Here is a 21,101-nt window from a genome sequence, read left to right as displayed (position 1 = left end):
TTAGTTTTTTAAGGAACCTCCATACTGTTCTCCATAGAGGCTGTACCAATTCACATTCCCACGAGCAGTGCAAGAGTGTTCCCTTTTCTCCACACCCTCTCCAGCATTTATTGTTTCTAGATTTTTTGATGATGGCCATTCTGACTGGTGTGAGATGATATCTCATTGTAGTTTTGATTTGCATTTCTCTAATGATTAATGATGTTGAGCATTCTTTCATGTGTTTGTTGGCAGTCTGTATATCTTCTTTGGAGAAATGTCTATTTAGGTCTTCTGCCCATTTTTGGATTGGGTTGTTTGTTTTTTTGTTGTTGAGCTGCATGAGCTGCTTATAAATTTTGGAGGTTAATCCTTTGCCAGTTGATTCATTTGCAAATATTTTCTCCCATTCTGAGGGTTCTCTTTTGGTCTTGTTTATGGTTTCCTTTGCTGTGCGAAAGCTTTGAAGTTTCATTAGGTCCCATTTGTTTAGTTTTGCTTTTTTTTTCCATTTCCCTAGGAGGTGATCCAAAAGGATCTTGCTGTGATTTATGTCATAGAGTGTTCTGCCTATGTTTTCCTCTAAGAGTTTGATAGTTTCTGGCCTTACATTTAGGTCTTTAATCCATTTTGAGCTTATTTTTGTGTATGGTGTTAGGGAGTGATCTAATCTCATACTTTTACATGTCCCTGTCCAGTTTTCCCAGCACCACTTACTGAAGAGGCTATCCTTACTCCACTGTACATTCCTGCCTCCTTTATCAAAGATAAGTTGACCATATGTGCGTGGGTTTATCTCTGGGCTTTCTATCCTGTTCCATTGATCTATCTTTCTGTTTTTGTGCCAGTACCACACTGCCTTGATTACTGTAGCTTTGTAGTATAGTCTGAAGTCAGGGAGCCTGATTCCTCCACCTCCGTTTTTCGTTCTCAAGACTGCTTTGGCTATTCGGGGTCTTTTGTTTTTCCAAACAAATTTTGAAATTTTTTGTTCTAGTTCTGGGAAAAATGCCAGTGGTAGTTTGATAGGGATTGCATTGAATCTGTAGAGTGCTTTGGATAGTAGAGTCATTTTCACAATATTGATTCTTCAACTCCAGGAACATGGTATATCTCTCCATCTATTTGTATCATCTTTAATTTCTTTCATCAGTGTCTTATAATTTTCTGCATACAGGTCTTTTGTCTCCTTAGGTAGGTTTATTCCTAGATATTTTATTCTTTTTGTTACAATGGTAAATGGGAGTGTTTTTTTGATTTCACTTTCAGATTTTTCATCATTAGTGTACAGAAATGCCAGAGATTTCTGTGCATTAATTTTGTATCCTGCTACTTTACCAAATTCATTGATTAGCTCTAGTAGTTTTCTGGTAGCATCTTCAGAATTCTCTATGTATAGTATCGTGTCATCTGCAAACAGTGACAGCTTTACTTCTTCTTTTCCAATTTGGATTCCTTTTATTTCTTATTCTTCTCTGCTGTGGCTAAAACTTCCAAAACTATGTTGAATAAGAGTGGTGAGAGTGGGCAGCCTTGTCTTGTTCCTGATCTTAGTGGAAATGGTTTCAGTTTTTCACCATTGAGGACGATGTTGGCTGTGGGTTTGTCATATATGGCCTTTATTATGTTGAGGAAAGTTCCCTCTATGCCTACTTTCTGCAGGGTTTTTATCATAAATGGGTGTTGAATTTTGTCAAAAGCTTTCTCTGCATCTATTGAGATGATCATATGGTTTTCCTCCTTCAATTTGTTAATATGGTGTATCACGTTGCTTGATTTGCATATATTGAAGAATCCTTGCATTCCTGGAATAAACCCCACTTGATCATGGTGTATGATCCTTTTAATGTGCTGTTGCATTCTGTTTGCTAGTATTTTGTTGAGGATTTTTGCATCTATGTTCATCAGTGATATTGGCCTGTAGTTTTCTTTCTTTGTGACATCCTTGCCTGGTTTTGGTATCAAGGTGATGGTGGCCTCGTAGAATGAGTTTGGGAGTGTTCCTCCCTCTGCTATATTTTGGAAGAGTTTGAGAAGGATAGGTGGTAGCTCTACTCTAAATGTTTGATAGAATTCGCCTGTGAAGCCATCTGGTACTGGGCTTTTGTTTGTTGGAAGATTTTTAATCACAGTTTCAATTTCAGTACTTGTGATTGGTCTGTTCATATTTTCTATTTCTTCCTGATTCAGTCTTGGCAGGTTGTGCATTTCTATGAATTTGTCCATTTCTTCCAGATTGTCCATTTTATTGGCATAGAGTTGCTTGTAGTAATCTCTCATGATCTTTTGTATTTCTGCAGTGTCAGTTGTTACTTCTCCTTTTTCGTTTCTAATTCTATTGATTTGAGTCTTCTCCCTTTTTTTCTTGATGAGTCTGGCTAATGGTTTATCAATTTTGTTTATCTTCTCAAAGAACCAGCTTTTAGTTTTATTGATCTTTGCTATCGTTTCCTTCATTTCTTTTTCATTTATTTCTGATCTGATTTTTATGATTTCTTTCCTTCTGCTAACTTTGGGATGTTTTTGTTCTTCTTTCTCTAATTGCTTTAGGTGCAAGGTTAGGTTGTTTATTCGAGATGTTTCCTGTTTCTTAAGGTGGGATTGTATTGCTATAAACTTCCCTCTTAGAACTGCTTTTGCTGCATCCCATAGGTTTTGGGTCATCGTGTCTCCATTGTCATTTGTTTCTAGGTATTTTTTAATTTCCTCTTTGATTTCTTCAGTGATCACTTCGTTATTAAGTAGTGTATTGTTTAGCCTCCATGTGTTTGTATTTTTTACAGCTCTTTTCCTGTAATTGATATCTAGTCTCATAGCATTGTGGTCGGAAAAGATACTTGATACAATTTCAATTTTCTTAAATGTACCAAGGGTTGATTTGTGACCCAAGATATGATCTATCCTGGAGAATGTTCCATGAGCACTTGAGAACAATGTGTATTCTGTTGTTTTTGGATGGAATGTCCTATAAATATCAATTAAGTCCATCTTGTTTAATGTATCATTTAAAGCTTGTGTTTCCTTATTTATTATCATTTTGGATGATCTGTCCATTGGTGAAAGTGGGGTGTTGAAGTCCCCTACTACGAGTGTGTTACTGTCAATTTCCCCTTTTATGGCTGTATTTGCCTTATGTATTGAGGTGCTCCTATGTTGGGTGCATAAATATTTACAGTTGTTATATCTTCTTCTTGGATCGATCCCTTGATCATTATGTAGTGTCCTTCTTTGTCTCTTCTAATAGTCTTTATTTTAAAGTCTATTTTGTCTGATATAAGAATTGCTACTCCAGCTTTCTTTTGATTTCCATTTGCATGGAATATCTTTTTCCATCCCCTTACTTTCAATCTGTATGTGTCTCTAGGTCTGAAGTGGGTCTCTTGTAGACAGAATACATATGGGTCTTGTTTTTGTATCCATTCAGCCAATCTGTGTCTTTTGGTGGGAGCATTTAGTCCATTTACATTTAAGGTAATTATCGATATGTATGTTCCTATTCCCATTTTCTTAATTGTTTTGGGTTTGTTATTGTAGGTCTTTTCCTTCTGTTGTGTTTCTTGCCTAGAGAAGTTCCTTTAGTATTTGTTGTAAAGCTGGTTTTGTGGTGCTGAACTCTCTCAGCTTTTGCTTGTCTGTAAAGGTTTTAATTTCTCCATCAAATCTGAATGAGATCCTTGCTGGGTAGAGTAATCTTGGTTGCAGGTTTCTGTCCTTCATCACTTTAAATATGCCCTGCCTCTCCCTTCTGGCTTGTAGAGTTTCTGCTGAGAGATCAGCTGTTAACCTGATGGGGATTCCCTTGTGTGTTATTTGTTGTTTTTCCCTTGCTGCTTTTAATATGTTTTCTTTGTGTTTTTGACAGTTTGATTAATATGTGTCTTGGCGTATTTCTCCTTGGATTTTTTCTGTATGGGACTCTCTGTGCCTCCTGGACTTGATTAACTATTTCCTTTCCCATATTAGGGAAGTTTTCAACTATAATCTCTTCAAATATTTTCTCAGTCCCTTTCTTTTTCTCTTCTTCTTCTGGAACCCCTATAATTCGAATGTGGGTGCGTTTAATGTTGTCCCAGAGGTCTCTGAGACTGTCCTCTGTTCTTTTCATTCTTTTTTCTTTATTCTGCTCTGCAGCAGTTATTTCCACTATTTTATCTTCCATGTCACTTATCTGTTCTTCTGCCTCAGTTATTCCGCTATTGATCCCATCTAGAGTATTTTTAATTTCATTTATTGTGTTTGTAATCGTTGCTTGATTCATCTTTAGTTTTTCTAGGTCCTTGTTAACTGTTTCTTGCATTTTGTGTATTCTATTTCCAAGATTTTGGATCATCTTTACTATCATTATTCTGAATTCTTTTTCAGGTAGACTGCCTATTACCTCTTCATTTGTTAGGTCTGGTGGGTTTTTATGTTGCTTCTTCACCTGCTGTGTGTTTTTTTGTCTTCTCATTTTGCTTATCTTACTGTGTTTGGCGTCTCCTTTTTGCAGGCTGCAGGTTCACAGTGCCCGTTGTTTTTGGTGTCTGTTCAGTGGCTAATGTTGGTTCAGTGGGTTGTGTAGGCTTCCTGGTGGAGTGCCTGTGTTCTGGTGGATGAGGCTTGATCTTGTATTTCTGGTGGACAGGTCCACGTCTGGTGGTGTTTTTTGGGGTGTCTGTGGCCTTATTATGTTTTTAGGCAGCCTCTCTGCTAATGGGTGGGGTTGTGTTCCTGTCTTGCTAGTTGCTTGGCATAGGGTGGCCAGCACTGTAGCTTGCTGGTCGTTGAGTGAAGCTGGGTGCTGGTGTTGAGATGGAGATCTCTGGGAGATTTTTGGCATTAGATATTATGTGGAGCTGGGAGGTCTCTTGTGGACCAGTGTCCTGAAGTTGGCTCTCCCACCTCAGAGGCACATCACTGACTCCTGGCTGCAGCACCAAGAGCCTTTCATCCACCCGGCTCAGAATAAAGGGGAGAAAAAGTAGAAAGAAAGAATTAGTGAAAGAAAGAAAGAAAGAAAGAAAGAAAGAAAGAAAGAAAGAGAAAGGAGGGAGGGAGGAAAGAAAGAAAGAACGAAAGGAAGAAAGAAAGAAAGGAGGGAGGGGGAGGGAGGGACGAAGGAGGGAAGGTAGGAAAAAGAGAAGATAAAGTAAAATAGAATAAAGTATGATAAAATATAATAGCGTTATTAAAATTAAAAAGTAATTATTAAAAAAATTAAAAAAACAAAACAAATAAAAAGAAAAACGAAAAAAACAGACGGATAGAACCCTGGGACAAATGGTGGAAGCAAAGCTATATAGACAAACTCTCACACAGAAGCATACACATACACTTTCACAAAAAAGAGAACAAGGGGAAAAAAAATCGTAAATGTTGCTCTCAAAGTCCACTTCCTCAATTTGGGATAATTCGTTGTAGAAAGAGGAAAAGGGGAAAAAATCATAGATCTTGTTCTCAAAGTCCACCTCCTCAATTTGGGATGATTCGTTGTCTATTCATGTATTCCACAGATGCAGGGTACATCAAGTTGACTGTGGAGCTTTAATCCGCTGCTTCTGAGGCTGCTGGGAGAGATTTCCCTTTCTCTTCTTTATTCTCACAGCTCCCGGGTCTCAGCTTTGGATTTGGCCCCGCCTCTGCGTGTAGGTCGCCGGAGGGCGTCTGTTCTTTGCTCAGACTGGACGGGGTTAAAGGAGCAGCTGCTTCGGGGACTCTGGCTCACTCAGGCCGGGGGGAGGGAGGGGTACGGAGTGCGGGGTGAGCCTGCGGCGGTAGAGGCCTGGGTGACGCTGCACCAGCCCGAGGCGCGCCGAGCGTTCTCCCGGGGAAGCCGTCCCTGGACCCCGGGACCCCGGCAGTGGCGGGCTGCACAGGCTCCCTGGAAAGGGGGTGTGGACAGTGACCTGTACTCGCACACAGGCCTCTTGGCGGCGGCGGCAGCAGCCCCAGCGTCCCACGCCCGTCTCTGGGGTCTGCGCTTTTAGCCACGGCTTGCACCCGTCTCTGGAGCTCCTTTAAGCAGCGCTCTTAATCCCCTCTCCTCGCGCACCAGGAAACAAAGAGGGAAGAAAAAGTCTGTTGCCTCTTTGGCAGCTCCAGACTTTTTCCCGGACTCCCTCCTGGCTAGCCGTGGTGCACTGACCCCTTCAGGCTCTCTTCCCGCCGCCAACCCCAGTCATCTCCCCGAGCTCCGACTGAAACCCGAAACCCGAGCCTCAGCTCCCAGCCCCGCCCACCCCGGCGGCCGAGCAGACAAGCCTCTCGGGCTGGTGAGTGCCGGTCGACACCGATCCTCTGTGCGGGAATCTCTCCGCTTTGCCCTCCGCACCCGTGTTGCTGTGCTCTCCTCCGCGACTCCGAAGCTTTCCCCCTCCACCACCCGCAGTCTCCGCCCGTGAAGGGGCTTCTAGTGTGTGGAAACCTTTCCTCCTTCACGGCTCCCTCCCACTGGTGCAGGTCCCTTCCCTATTCTTCTGTCTCTGTTTTTTTCTTTTTTCTTTTGCCCTACCCAGGTACGTGGGGAGTTTCTTGCCTTTTGGGAGGTCTGAGGCCTTCTGTCAGCGTTCAGTAGGTGTTCTGTAGGAGTTGTTCCACGTGTAGACGAATTTCTGATGTATCTGTGGGGAGGAAGGTGATCTCCGCGTCTTACTCTTCCGCCATCTTCCCCCAGCTCCCTCTAGTTCAGTTTTTAATGTCATCAGTTGTCATGTATTTTTTCACCATTTAAAGGTCCTTGAAGGTATAAATGGAAACTATGAAAATCAAGTTTCCCATCTGAGAAATGTTTGTTCATCTTTTATAAATTTTTTTTATTAGGGGAAGAATGCATGTTCATTGTAGAAGTACAGATAAGCAAGAAGAAGAAAATAACAAGTATAACTGGAATCACGTGTAACATTTTGGCCTATAGTTGGCTCTCCATATCCAGGGGTTCCTCATCCACAGATTCAACCAACTGTGGATTGAAAATATTTGGGGAAAGAAAATTCTAGGAAGTCCCAAAAGGAAAACTTGAATTTACCATGTGCCAGCAATGATTTACATAGCATTTACATGGATAGATCATCTCTAGGTATTATACATAATATACAGATGATCTAAAGTATAGGGGAGGATGTATGAAGGTAATGCAAATACAACATCACTTTACATAAGTGACTTTTGCACCTGCAGATTTTGGTATTTATTGGGGGGGTGGTCTTGGAACCAATCCCCATTGGATACTGAGGGAATGATTGTATGTCATAGTCTTCACAAATGAATATACAGTTGATCCTCATTATTCACAGATTCCACATTAGTGACTTTGCCTACTTCCTAAAATTTGTCACCCCCAAATCAGTACTCCAAGTACGATGCTTTCAAAGTCATTTGCAGACATGTGCAGAGCAGCAAAAAATTTGAGTCCCCCTGTTTATGTTTCTAGCTGGGATCGAACAAGGCAATGCTCTACCTTGTTTCAGCTCTCATACTATAAACAAGCGTCGTTTTTGTGGTCTATTTAATACCACATTCTCCACATTTTCATGCATTTTGTTGGTGGTTTTGCTGTCTAAAATGGCCCCTAGCATAGTGCTGAAGTACTATGTTGTGTACTTAAGTGTGAGAAGTCTGTGATGTGTCTTTTGGAGAAACTACGTGTGTTAATTTAGGTAAGCTTAATTCAGGCATGAGTCATAGTGTAAGCCATGAATTCAATGTTACTGAATCAACAACATGTATTGAATGTGGTGCCTTTAAACAGAAATACACAAAACAAGGTTACATATTGACCAGCTGACAAAAATATTGTGACCAGAGGCTCATGGAACCTAACCCCATATATCCCCTAGGAGCAGGAGTTGAATATTCACTAATACACTGTTGGCAGCAAATTTATACAACATAGCTACCAGAAATAACGAGAATCAACCTGCATATTTTAGTAGGCAAAAATGGGGTCATAAAAAAGATTGCTTTTCATTGAAAAAACAGATTGTGAGAATATGTGATGCTCATTTGTTCCCCTTAGGACAGCAGCGTTCTCGGATGCTTGCTACTCTTTTTAAGGATGAAAGGTGCCAGCAACTTGCTGCTTATGGAATCCTCGAGAAAATGTACCTAGATAGGATCATCAGAGGAAATCAACTTCAAGAATTTGCTGCCATGCTGATGCCTCACCAGAAAGCAACTACAGCTGATGGTAATGGTTACTTCTTATAAGTATGTGGTAGTAAATATTGAGGTCACACTAGTAGAACATATGTTAAATTTGGAGCATCTTGATATCTTTCTGTAATATTTCTATGTAACACTTGGTAAAAGAAGGAGTATTGACTGAAGATGAATATTATACACAGATACGAGTCTGAAGTATAAGAGTAGCTCTATTGGAAAGCATTTGGTGGAATAAAGCATTTTTTGGAAACTGTAAGAGCAGAAGAATTATAGGCTAGGCTTATAGCGCGTGTTTTTTTTAAGACTCAAACCATTTGATAAGTACCTTAATCTTAAACATCAATTTGTAACAGAGCATAATTATCCAGTCCTATTTTAGACAGAGCAAAATTTGGCACAATAGCTTGCCCAAGGTTACTGAAGGGAAAGTGTTTCCAATAAGAATAGAACTTGGTGTCATGTTTCCTAGTATTTGCTTAAGTCAGACTGCCTTTGTTGGGAAAGAATTTTGTAATAGGTGCTTGTTCATAACATCAATTATTTTATGTATGTTTATCTACAGAGGTTTTAAAGTAGCTTATAACAGTAACACACATGATAATAAAAATATAGATGTAGGCCACCAGAAACATGGAAAAGGTCAAGACAAACATGCAGATCTGTCAGACTCATCGCCTTGGATTCACTGTCATCCCATATTGAAGAGAATCTAACTGTAAAGAATTATTTATGTAAGATTTGGCTGAAAGGTATATACCTCACCAGTCTTACTGCCCTGAGTTAAACCAGATCATTGAAGCAATTATATTGACCTATAGAATTTCTTTTATTTAATTGTACTTTAAGAAACAAATCAATTGATTATTATCTTTCTGTCTAAAGGAGATATTTATTCTATAGGATATTCTTTATGCAGATCCTCAGAAAAATTCCTTTTCAGCCTTAGGATTAGTTGTGATTCTCCAGAGCAATTTATTTTTATCTTATTTAAACACTGTGAGTTGATAAACTGGTTGGTTTTCTTAATTTTTTTAAAAAAATTATTTATTTATTTTTATTTTCTGCTGCTCTGTGTCTTTGTTGCTGTGTGCAGGCTTTCTCTAGGTGCAGTGAGCGGAGGCTACTCTTCGTTGCGGTGCGGGTGTGTGGGCTTCTCATTGTGGTGGCTTCTCTTGTTGCGGAGCATGGGCTCTAGGCACACGGGCTTCAGTAGTTGTGGCAAGTGGGCTCAGTAGTTGTGGCTTGTGGGCTCCAGAGCACAGGCTCAGTAGTGTGGCTCACAGGCTCTAGAGCACAGGCTCACTAGTTGTGGCACACGGGCTTAGTTGCTCCGTGGCATGTGGGATCTTTCCGGACCAGGGCTCGAACTCGTGTCCCCTGAATTGGCGGGCGGATTCTTAGCCACTGCGCCACCAGAGAAGTCCCAGCTTTTTTAATTTGATGGGCTGATAGAAAGTTTAAAAAATTAAACTTGTAGCCCACCTGTAGTGTGTGTGTTTTGACTGTTGTTATTCTTTTTCTTTTTAACTTTTAAATTTTCTTGTCTTCTGTGTATTCTGAGCAGCTTTAAATAGATTCTTTTGCAAGAAGATGTCTGACAAACAAAAGCTAGATAAATATGAAAGAGTTTCCAGAATTGATGTAGTTGAGCTTCACATTTGACTTTGAGCTTTCTGGCCATGAAAAAAAAAAAAAGATAACATCAGATAATTCTTTTCTCAAATGAGGGCTACTCATTAGGATCTCGGAGAATGCAAATGATTTTCAAATTTCTCATAGGAGACTATGTATCAGTATATAGAACAGGCATTTTGTCTTCTTCCTCTTTCATTTTAGACTTTATTGCCTTCCTTATTTATCTTTCTTGGACATCTTTGTTTATTGTCATTACAACCCTAGGCTAGCAATCTTGAGACATAGCTTTGTTGTTTTTATTACAATTCAGTGGTTTCAGTATACTCTGAGTTTTACAATGTAACAACTAGTCTACTTTCTGCTCTATAGATTTGCCTGTTCTGGACATTTCATATAAATGGAATCATGCAGTATATGATCTTTTGTGACTGACTTCTTTCACTTAACGTGATGTTTTCAAGGTTCATCCGTGTTGTAGTGTGCATCAGTACTTCATTCACTTTTATTGCCAAATAACATTCTGTTAACCACATTTTATTTCTTCATCAGTTAGTGGACATTTAGGTTATTTTCACTATTTGGCTATTAATAATACTGCTGTGAACATTCATGTAAAAGTTTTTGTGTGGACATAAGCTTTTAATTGTCTTGGATGTATATCTAGGAGTGGAAGTACCGGGTCATGTGGTAACTCTATATTTAGTCTTTCGAGGAGCTGCCAGACTGTTTTCCAAAGTGGCTGCACCATTTTACATTCCTGCCAGCTGTGTGTGAGGGTTCCATTTTCTCCATATTTTCTCCCACACTTGTTATATTATCTGTCTCTTTGATTTAGTCATCCTAGTGGGTATGAAGTGTGGTATCTTATTGTGGTTTTGATTTGTATTTCCTTGGGGGCTAATGGTGTTAAGCACCTTTTCATATGCTTATTGGCCACTTTTAAATTGGGTTATTTGTGCTTTTATTATTGAATTGTAAGAATTCTTTATATATTCTAGATCTTATTATCAGATAAATGATTGGCAAATATTTTCTCCCATTCTGTGTGTTGTTTCTTCACTTTGTTGATGGTATCTTTTGAAACACAAAAGTTATTAATTTTGATGAAGTCCAGTTTATGTTTTTTCTTTTGTGGCTTGTGCTTACAGTGTTGTATCTCAGAAACCATTGCCTAATCCAAGGTTATGAAAAGTTGTTCTATTTTCTTCTGTAAGTTTTATAATTGTAGCTCTTATATTTAGGTCTTTGATTCATTTTGAGTTAATCTTTGTATATGGTGTAAAGTAGGGGTCCAACTTAATTATTTTGCATGTGAATATTCAGTTGTCCCAGCACCATTTGTTGGAAAGACTCTTATTTCCCCACTGAATTGCCTTGGCATCTTTGTTGACAATCAGTTGACTGTAAATGTGAGTTTATTTCTGGACTCTAAATTCTATTCCATTATTCTGTATGCCTGTCCTCGTGCCAGTACCACACTGTCTTGGTTGCTCTATCTTTGTAGTAAGTTTTTTTTTTTTAAGTTTTAAGTTTTGGCTGTGTTGGGTCTTCGTTGCTGCACGCGGACTTTCTCTTGTTGCCGTGAGCGGGGGCTACTCTTCATTGTGGCATGCGGGCTTCTCATTGTGGTGGCTTCTCGTTGCAGAGCACGGGCTCTAGGTGCACAGGCTTCAGTAGTTGCAGCACGCGGGCTTCAGTAGTTGCGGCATGTGGGCTCAGTAGTTGTGGCTTGCAGGCTGTAGAGCGCAGGCTCAGTAGCTGTGGCACACGGACTTAGTTGCTCTGTGGCATGTGGGATCTTCCTGGCCCAGGGATCGAACCCACGTCCTCTGCATTGCCAGGCAGATTCTTAACCACTGTGCCACCAGAGAAGTCCCTTGTAGTAAGTTTTGAAATCAGAAAATTTGAGTCTTCCAGCTTTGTTCTTTTTCAAAGTTGTTTTGGCTTCTATGGGTCCTTTGAATTTCCATAAAGATTTTAAGATCAGCTTGTCAATTTCTGCAAAGAAGCCAGCTGGGATTGCACTGAATTTGTAGATCAATTTGGGGAGTACTGCCATCTTAGCAGTATTAAGTCTTACATATTTTCCTGTTTATTTAGGTCTTTATATTGGAAAGTTGCTAAAAAAGTAGATCTTAAAAGTTGTCACAAGAAAAAAAACTATAACTGTGTGAGGTGATGATGTTAATTAACTAAACTTCTAGTGGTAATCATTTCACAATATATACATATATCAACTCATTATGTTGTACACCTTAAATGAATACAATGTTATATGTCAATTATATCTCAATAAAACTGGAAAGGAAAAAAAAAGAAGTGGGTGAGCCACATCTTCAGGATGGGGCCTGAGGTCCATAACTTTGTCAGGCCCTGTATTATCTTACTTAAGGGAGGATCCTATGCCTGATATCTCATGAAGGGATCCTGCCTTCCAAACATTTCTCATGTTTGCCTCAGAGTGAAGTGCTTGTGAAGTGCCCGGGGGAATAGAGATCTTTCCATTGAGCAGTATTTTTTGACTTATCAAGCTTACAAACAGCAGGATTGTTTGCATGATTGTTTTGCTGCTGCTTGCTAATAAAAGTATGTGCTTATAGTAAGAAAAGTTAGTGAAGTTGATAGCTAGTCCAAGGAAGCAAAACCCCAAACCCAGAGGATTAAATCTGTCCAGCTAGTTAATAAATACTTGCCAATCATTTTCTAAATGTTAGTTATATTTAACTGCATGTTATTCAAAATGTATCAAGGGATTTTGGTTACTTTTAAAATTTTGATAGCAATAAAGGCAATAATTATGAGTTAGTACATGCCTAGAAAATTTTTAACAAGATGCATCTTTTAAGAGTGTAAAACTAGTTTCAAAATTATAACATTCTTATTTATATTTAAGGTTCTAGCATCTTGGACAGAGCTGTTATTGAACACAATTTATTGTCTGCAAGCAAATTATATAATAATATTACCTTTGAGGAACTTGGAGCCCTTTTAGAGATTCCTGCAGCTAAGGTATTTTCTTATTTCCAATACATAAAAGGAAGTTAAGAGACTAAATTATTGACATAAAGAGAAAATAAAATATATACAGTTGGACCTCCATATCTGCGGATACAAAACTTGTGGATATTTTGGAGGAATATTTTGGAGGGCCAACTGTATTCATTGTACTACTACATTTTATATAAGGGTCTTGAGCATCCGTGGATTTGGGTATTCATGGGGGCTACTTGAACCAATCCCCCATGGATACTGAGAGATGACTGTAATTGATAAATATTGGCAGTTGCAACAAAAATATACATTAAAAGCCTAAGGTAAATGGAAATAAATTATTTGAATGTCAAAATAGTACTGTAATGGAATTGTCTTTGATTTTTTTTTAAGTTGTATTTTATGGTAAAGTGACCTAGAATGGAAATCTTAAAGGGGTTCCAGGTTATGATACCCATTTTGTAAGAATATCTTTGTTTAGTATCTAAGTCCACTTCATAGTGGTTTCTGATTTTTAACTAACATTTGATCTATGCCTTAATTCTTTTTTCTGCCCTAGATTGACTCATAGTTTAAAAAGTTCATCTCTTTGAGAGAATGACTATGGTAATACTCTAGGCTATTCTATTGTAACTTCTGTGCTTGATTTAACTTAAGAAGTTGACTGAGTTATTAGGGAGTTAATTTTATTCTTAGTCATGATAGCATTTGGTTGGCTATGTATAGATTCCAAAAAAGTACTGGTCGTATTTAGAGAGTATTTCAGGTAACATCTATAAAACATTCTCTTAATTTTAAATAACAGTAAAAGCAAGCAATCAACCTTACTTTTACCTAACTTGTAGAACTTTTTTTTTAACATCTTTATTGGAGTATAATTGCTTTATATTGTTGTGTTAGATTCTGCTGTATAACAAAGTGAATCAGCTATATGTATACATATATCTCCATATCCCCTCCCTATTTTACCCTCTAAGTGGTCACGAAGCACCGAGCTGATCTACCTAAGCTGATCTCCCTGTGCTATGTGGCTGCTTCCCACTAGCTATCTATTTTACATTTGGTAGTGTGTATATGTCAATGCCACTCTCTCACTTCATCCCAGCTTACCCTTCCCCCTCCCTGTGTCCTCAGGTCCATTCTCCACGTCTGCGTCATTATTCCTGTCCTGCCCCTAGGTTCTTCAGAACAATATTTTTTTAAGATTTCATATATATGTGTTAGCATATCGTATTTGTTTTTCTTTTTCTGAGTTACTTCACTCTGTATGACAGACTCTAGGTCCATCCATCTCACTACAAAACTTGTAGAGCTTAGAGTCATGTAGTTATGGTCACATCCCCTTTTATCTGTTAGTGAAATTGTAATTTAGTATTTTCTAATACAATTCCTTTATGTATACACATTCAACACACAGTAAAGGAAGTGGAACAATTTCGGAACCAAGGCTTCAGTTACCATTAAAAGATGCTTCCTTTTTAGGCTTTGAGGTATGATCCCTTGCTGAGACTTAGGGAAGTGAATATATTTTTAACAATAAATGCTAGTCACAGTCTGTTCAAGAGTGATTTAGGGTTGATTGTGAAGATGGTCAGAGTTACTAAAAACAGACAGTAAACATGAAGTATTTCTTTAGGAATTAGGTAGAGAACCTTTTGCTCCCCTTTAATGGTCTTTTAAATCCTTTCGTTTCCCTTTTAAATTTGAACGTTATTCCTCCTTCCAATATTTTCTTCAAAAATATTACTGTCTTAGAGAGTTTTGGGGGTGATAAATACTGTGAAAACTGAAATGAAATAAAATAAGAAAAGCTAGGGATTTTTTTGAGATGTGGATCCCAGTGAGAGGAAAAATTGTTAGTTTGATTTTGAGCAGAGAGAAAATTTGGTTAGAAGGCTAGATTCTTGCTTAAAATCTTACAACAAGAAAAACAGGTCCCAATTAACTTAAAATAATGGATTGTACCCAGAAAGAATTGGGAGGATATAACAGACAGATTTACAAGATTTACTCTTGTAATGAATGGCAGATGAACACATACGTAAGGCTTAGTGATGGGTAGCTAAACCAAGAGCTTTCAGTTCTCTTGGTGAGAATATGTGAATAATTAGAAATGATAATTAAAGTGTCTTAAGAATTTATTGTTTTTTTTCAAACAGGCAGAAAAGATAGCATCGCAAATGATAACAGAAGGACGTATGAATGGATTTATTGATCAGATTGATGGAATAGTTCATTTTGAAAGTAAGAAGTTTTGCTTGTTTATATCATAATGAAATGGCAGTGAAGTGTTGTACATTTGTGATTAAAACATGTTGAGCAATTTCCTTTGACCCAGAATCTTCCTATGGAATGAGCTTATTTCCCAAAGAAATAATTTAAAATAATTTTTATGAACTTATATTCATGAATCTGATTAATGCAGCATTTTCTATGCCGTGGAAAAATTTGAAACTGGAATTGTTATATTAGTTCACTCATGAATTACTCACCAAACATTTATTGACCACATACCGTGTATTGGGCATGTAGAAAAGACAGTTGCATATCCTGTTCAGCAGCTCACTAAACTGATGAAGGCAGACAGGTAAGTAGATCTCTTGTCTTTCTCATTGTCTAATACCTCCTCAGCCCTCTTCCCACCTCATTTATGCCCTGGACCTTACCCAGAACCATTCCACTTGTACAGTTTTAATTTGAAGTATCCCACTCTGACCATGACCTTTTCCCAGCCTTTCTAGTGGTCTTTCTCAGGTACTTCAACCTCACCTCTTCCTTGACTGCATTGGAGCCTCTGGTCTATTGACTTTCACTTTCTTTCAGTCAGCTCAGCCCTTTTTTTTTTTTTTTTTTTTTTTTTTGTGGTACGTGGGCCTCTCACTGTTGTGGCCTCTCCCGCTGCGGAGCACAGGCTCCGGATGCGCAGGCTCAGCGGCCATGGCTCACGGGCCCAGCCGCTCCGCGGCATGTGGGATCTTCCCGGACCGAGGCACGAACCCATATCCCCTGCATCGTCAGGCAGACTCTCAACCACTGCACCACCAGGGAAGCCCAGCTCAGCCCCTTTTAAACCTTTACTCTTCTTCCTATCCAGCTTAGATTTCATGATTCATCGTGAATCGTGAAATCAGGATTTCAATCATTTTCATGATTCAGTTACTTCTTTTACAGATGCCCCAGAACACTTGCCTGCGAACTTTCTGTTCCTGCTGTCCAGCAAAACTTCACCTTGAATGAACCCATTCTCCATCTTTCCCATGCCTGTACTTGAGTAACTAACTAACGTTGCTGGAGAAGAGTCAGAGCACCAGACAGATTGATAACACTGCAAAATTCAAGGTCCTGGATTCTCGATGCTGCCCGGGATTCTTGATACATTTCTCTAGTCCACTTTTTCCGTACTCTGCAATGACGATTTCAAATTTCATTTTCCTAAACCTCTGACTTTTCTCCTCCTTCACTCTCTGTTCAATATAGATCTAATTCTGTCTTTTTCTTCTTTCGTGTTATATGGGAGATGGTTTCCATCTCTCTCTGCAGTTCTTCCTCTTGCACTTTGGATCCCTTCTCTGAACTCTGCCACTCCCTGCTCCAAAAAAGAAATCTTTTTTAGGAACCTGAGCTTAGCAATTATTTTGTCTATTTTCATCCTTTTTTTCTCTGTTGGCTTCTTTTTATTGATATTTAAACATGGTCAGGTCTCTTCCGTTTTAACAAAAATCCTTTTATCTTTCAGGCTTCATCCTGACTTCTCCGAATATTGAATAGGGTTGATCACTCACTCCGTTTTGAGTGCCCCCGCCCCTTCTTGACTTCTGTCATCTCCTTCACCCTATTCTCCTGTTTTCCCTCCTATTTCTCCAGGTATTCTTTCCAGTTGTCTTTGTAGATTCTATAGTGCTTTAACTTTAAATATTGGGGTTGCTTGGGACATACTCCTCGGCCTTTTTCTCCTCACTCTACTGTTACCCTAGGTAATCTCACCTATTCCCATTGATTCAGTTACCATCTCTATGCAGACAGCGCTTAGACTTCTAGTGTAAATCTCCCTTCTGAGTCCCAGGTTCAGTGGCTCTAATTGACTAATAGGTGTTTCCCACCTGATTGCTTCGTGGACTTCTCAGAATGAATATACCCAAAACTGAATTCACTGTCTCCTCCACTGCCTGCCTCCCAAAACAGCCAGCCAGCCAGCCAGAAACTACACTGTTCACTTTCTCCAGCATTCCTTATCCTTGACCCCTTCTCTTCTTCACTGCCCAGAATCCTTCGAATTTTACCTCATAGTGTATCTGGAATCCATGTACTTTTCTTCATTTCTTACTGTCACCAGCCTGTTCTGAACCCCCAAAACCCCTTCTGGGCTTAAGAAATAGCCTTTTAGCTTTTCTTCTCACATCTACAATAGCTCCTTTCTAGTCCAGTTGCCCTAGTAGAGCCAGAGGGATTGTGATCTTTTAAAAATGCAAACAAACAGAAAAAAGAAATAAAAAACAAATTATTAAATGTTACTCTCTTCCTTGACATGCTGATGAATGGCTTCCCCATTGCTTGTAGAGTAAGATTCTACAAAGTGTCCAAAAGGTCCTACGTGATCCTTTATGGTTTTCCCTTTCCAATCCAGCTCACAGGACTTTTTGTTTTTTCCAGCATTGTAAATTCTTTCCCACTTTAAACATTCCAAAATAGTCATCCCTCTCCACAAGCAGCCTCTCCAGCCATCTTCTATTTGTCCCCATGTCTTAGTTTGAACAATGTTAATCAATAATGATTTTCCTGACTTCCCAGGTTAGGTATGGCTTTAAGTTATACATTCTTGTTACCCTGAATTTCTGAATTTGTCTAAATGTCTGTTTCTGTTAACCAAGCTCAGCTTCCTAGTGATAGATATTAAGTGTCTCTTGTTCTCCATGGTATATCCAACATCTTTTCCAGTGCCCTGCACGTTGTAAGTGGGAAATAAATAATTATTGAATGAGCAAACACAATGTATGATGAAGAGTATAGCAGAGGCTTCACCAAGTAAACACAGTTTAAATTAACATATACCAACTTGATAGAATATGGGATATTTTACTTTCTAATTTTCTTAGATTTAAAAACTACAATGGTAAATCTGCTCATAATGAGAAGTAAAACATTACAAGGATGAATAAAGGAAGAGTCCGTAATGTCTTTCCACTTTCACCTGCATTCCTCTGATCCCAGCTGCCTGGCATAACTAATGTCAGTCTAAAGTCTCGTGTGCCTTTCTACATGTTTATATAGATAAGTAAAAACATGTAGGGATTTTTTTTTGTTTTGTTTTGTTTTTTTTTTTTTTTTTTTTGCGGTACGCGGGCCTCTCACTGCTGTGGCCTCTCCCGTTGCGGAGCACAGGCTCCGGACGCGCAGGCCCAGCGGCCACGGCTCACGGGCCCAGCCGCTCCGCGGCACGTGGGATCTTCCCAGACCGGGACGTGAACCCGCGTCCCCTGCATCGGCAGGCGGACTCTCAACCACTGCGCCACCAGGGAAGCCCATGTAGGGATTTTTTAAAGTGGCATTATACTTTAATGTACATAGTGTTCTATGAAGTGTTTTTTTTTTGTTTTTGTTTGTTTGTTTGTTTGGGGGTTTTTTTGGCCACACTGCTTGACACGTGGAACTTCCCCGACCAGTGATCTAGCCCATGCCCCCTGCAGTGGAAGCTCAGAGTCTTAGCCACTGGACCACCAGGGAAGTCCCAAAGTGGTTTTGTTTTTTTTTTAAGTTAATGTACCGTGAATATATTTGTGAGTCACTAGATATAAATCTAATTTATTTGTTTTAATAGCTGCATAATATTTCATGGAGTTCAACTATTCACCTGTTGATGGACATTCAGGCGGTTTCCTTGTGCGTATCTTTATATACTGGGACACTTAGTTCTATAGAACAGAGTCTCAGAAGTTGGTTACTTTGCATCAGAGGATATACATGTTTTGATTCTTAATAGCTACTGCCAGTTTGTTTTCCAGAAAGGTGTAGCCATTTACACTTCCACCAATATGAGAGAATGAATCTTTAAGAGTTGGATATTCTTCTTCTTTTTATCTTTTGCCAATTGTTGGGGGGAAAATACTATGTTATTGTTTTATTGTGCATTTCCTTGGCACTAGTGAAGTTTAATATCTTTCCATGTATTGGCCATTAGTATTTCCTTTTCTGTGAATTCATGTTAGTTTTTCTTGTCTATTTCCTTCCTTCCCCCTCCACACCTTTCCTATGTGTGTTACAGATATTTTTCTCTTTCTGTCGGTTGTGTTTCTGTAACACAATGCATACCATAAACACATTTAAAAGCTCTTTTGCAGCCAAATATATCCATTTTTAATTTTATGGCTTTTGTGTTTTCTGTATTGATTAAGAAAGTCTCCCTCCCACCTAGAGGGGTGGGAGGGAGACACAAGAGGGAGGGGATATGGGGATATATGTATATGTTTAGCTGATTCATTTTGTTATAAAGCAGAAACTAACACACCATTGTAAAGTAATTATACTCCAATAAAGATGTTACAAAAAAAGAAAGTCTCCCTCATTTTGGGATAAAATTAATATTTTCCTAAAATGTCTTCTAATATTTTATTTATTGTTTTATATTTAGAAATTCAATCTGTCTGCAGTTCATTTTTGTGTATAATTTTAAGGCATGGTCTAGTTGTTTTTTTTTTAAAGATGGATTGCCAATTATGCAAATATCATTTATTCAATAAAACATCCTTTCTGATCTTTGGCATATATTAGGTTCCACATATATGTTCGGATCTATTTCTGTACTCTATTTGGTTCCATTGATCTGTAACAATATTAGGTAATAAATTTATAGTAAATTTTACTGTTAGTAAAGCAATACCTATTCCTCCACTACTATTTTTTAATTGAGTTGAAATTCACATAACATGAAATTAATCATTTAAAAGCGAAAAATTCAGTAACATTTAGTATGTTTACAGTGTTATGCAACCACCATCTCTACCTAGTTCCAGAACATTTTCATCTTCCCAAAAGGAAATCCCATGCCCCTTAAGCAATTACTCTTCATACCTCTCTCCCCAACCCCTGGCAACCAATTTCTATTCTGTCTCTATGGATTTACCTGTTCTGGATATTTGATATGAATGAAACCATACAATATGTGACCTTTTAGCTTCTTTCACTGAATGTAGTGTTTTCAAGTTTCACTTTCTCCAGTGGGTGGCAGTGTCTTACGAAGCAGTAGACATTGGTGAGGGAACAGGTGGCCTCAGTGAAGTTGTCTGTCTGACTGCTGCAGTTGAGGTGGTTTGGTTTTATTTTGTGTTTTTTTGTTTTGTTTATACTTTGTGCCAGTGATTGGGGTACTTTTCTTAACTATTTCTTAATTAGCTTAATTTCATTAAGATTTTTGGAGTAAACTTTTAAAAATCAATGTTACTGTATTTATCTTCTAACTCAACATTCACTGTGGTTGCAAAGGAGTAATTTAAACTTTGTACATTATACCTTTTTTCTTTAGCACGAGAAGCCCTGCCAACATGGGACAAACAGATCCAATCGCTTTGTTTCCAAGTGAATAACCTTTTGGAGAAAATCAGTCAGACAGCACCAGAATGGACAGCACAAGCCATGGAAGCCCAGATGGCTCAGTGAATCCTTGCAGACCTTCTGTGCACATTACATCTTTTTCCATGTTGTACAGATTAATTTCACTATCTCTCAAAAGCGTTTGCATCATGACCTTACATATTTCCATCCCTTTTATGCTGGATTCAATTTAAAGAAGACATTATTAGAACAGGAAGTACAAGCATTTAAAAATACGTAGTTCCCATTTATTCAGGGTCTCTGTATCAGGCTAACTCAGATGTTTTGAAAGCTTTTTCTTTAAACAGAGTAGGTGAAGTATCTGTGGCTAAAAAGTTTGGGATTTGTGATAACTTTGTAGTTATGTAAAACTTAAGTGCTTGGTGCCTCTCCACATGTGGTTATCTAATAAATGGAGAAGTGAGCCAAATAAAAGTAGTACTTTGTTTTTAATTAGTGACCAGTGTTTTGTTCCTTTTTCCTTTCAATTCAGCAGACAATTATTTATACCATATGCAAGAAATGCAAAGATAAGCCAAAAAGCCTGTTCTCCAGGCATTCACAGAGTCACAGAGCTAAGAGTCAATATATGAAATACTTGTAGTTGTACCAAGTACTAGAGTACACAGGCAGGAGCTTTTCATTTAGCAGAGAGAGATCAGGGAAGACTCCTCAGGATTATTTCAGCCTTGCTTTATAGTGAAAACAGGGAAGAACTTTTAAAAAAGAGTTTGGGGGCTTCCTTGGTGGCACAGTGGTTGAGAGACTGTCTG

The 21,101-nt window shown here is 38.6% G+C and overlaps 1 protein-coding gene across 2 annotated transcripts in view; it reads left to right on the top strand.

The window, feature by feature from the left end:
- LOC309811436 (COP9 signalosome complex subunit 4) overlaps positions 1-20,789 on the top strand; it is a 45,084-nt gene extending 24,295 nt beyond the window's left edge. The window contains exons 7-10 of one of the 2 annotated variants that reach the window (XM_082634165.1): positions 7,973-8,143; positions 12,647-12,762; positions 14,904-14,988; positions 20,261-20,789. In XM_082634165.1, coding sequence (XP_082490291.1) covers positions 7,973-8,143; positions 12,647-12,762; positions 14,904-14,988; positions 20,261-20,394 — 506 coding nt within the window. In that variant the 3' untranslated portion in view covers positions 20,395-20,789. The remainder of the gene's footprint in view (positions 1-7,972; positions 8,144-12,646; positions 12,763-14,903; positions 14,989-20,260) is intronic. The other variant, XM_082634166.1, reaches the window with a different exon arrangement.
- The last annotated feature ends 312 nt before the right edge of the window (positions 20,790-21,101 follow it).

Source organism: Mesoplodon mirus, assembly GCF_964341445.2.
Source record: "Mesoplodon mirus genome assembly, chromosome: 2".
Taxonomy (NCBI): Eukaryota; Metazoa; Chordata; class Mammalia; order Artiodactyla; family Ziphiidae; genus Mesoplodon; species Mesoplodon mirus.
This window is presented reverse-complemented; position numbering and strand designations above follow the sequence as displayed.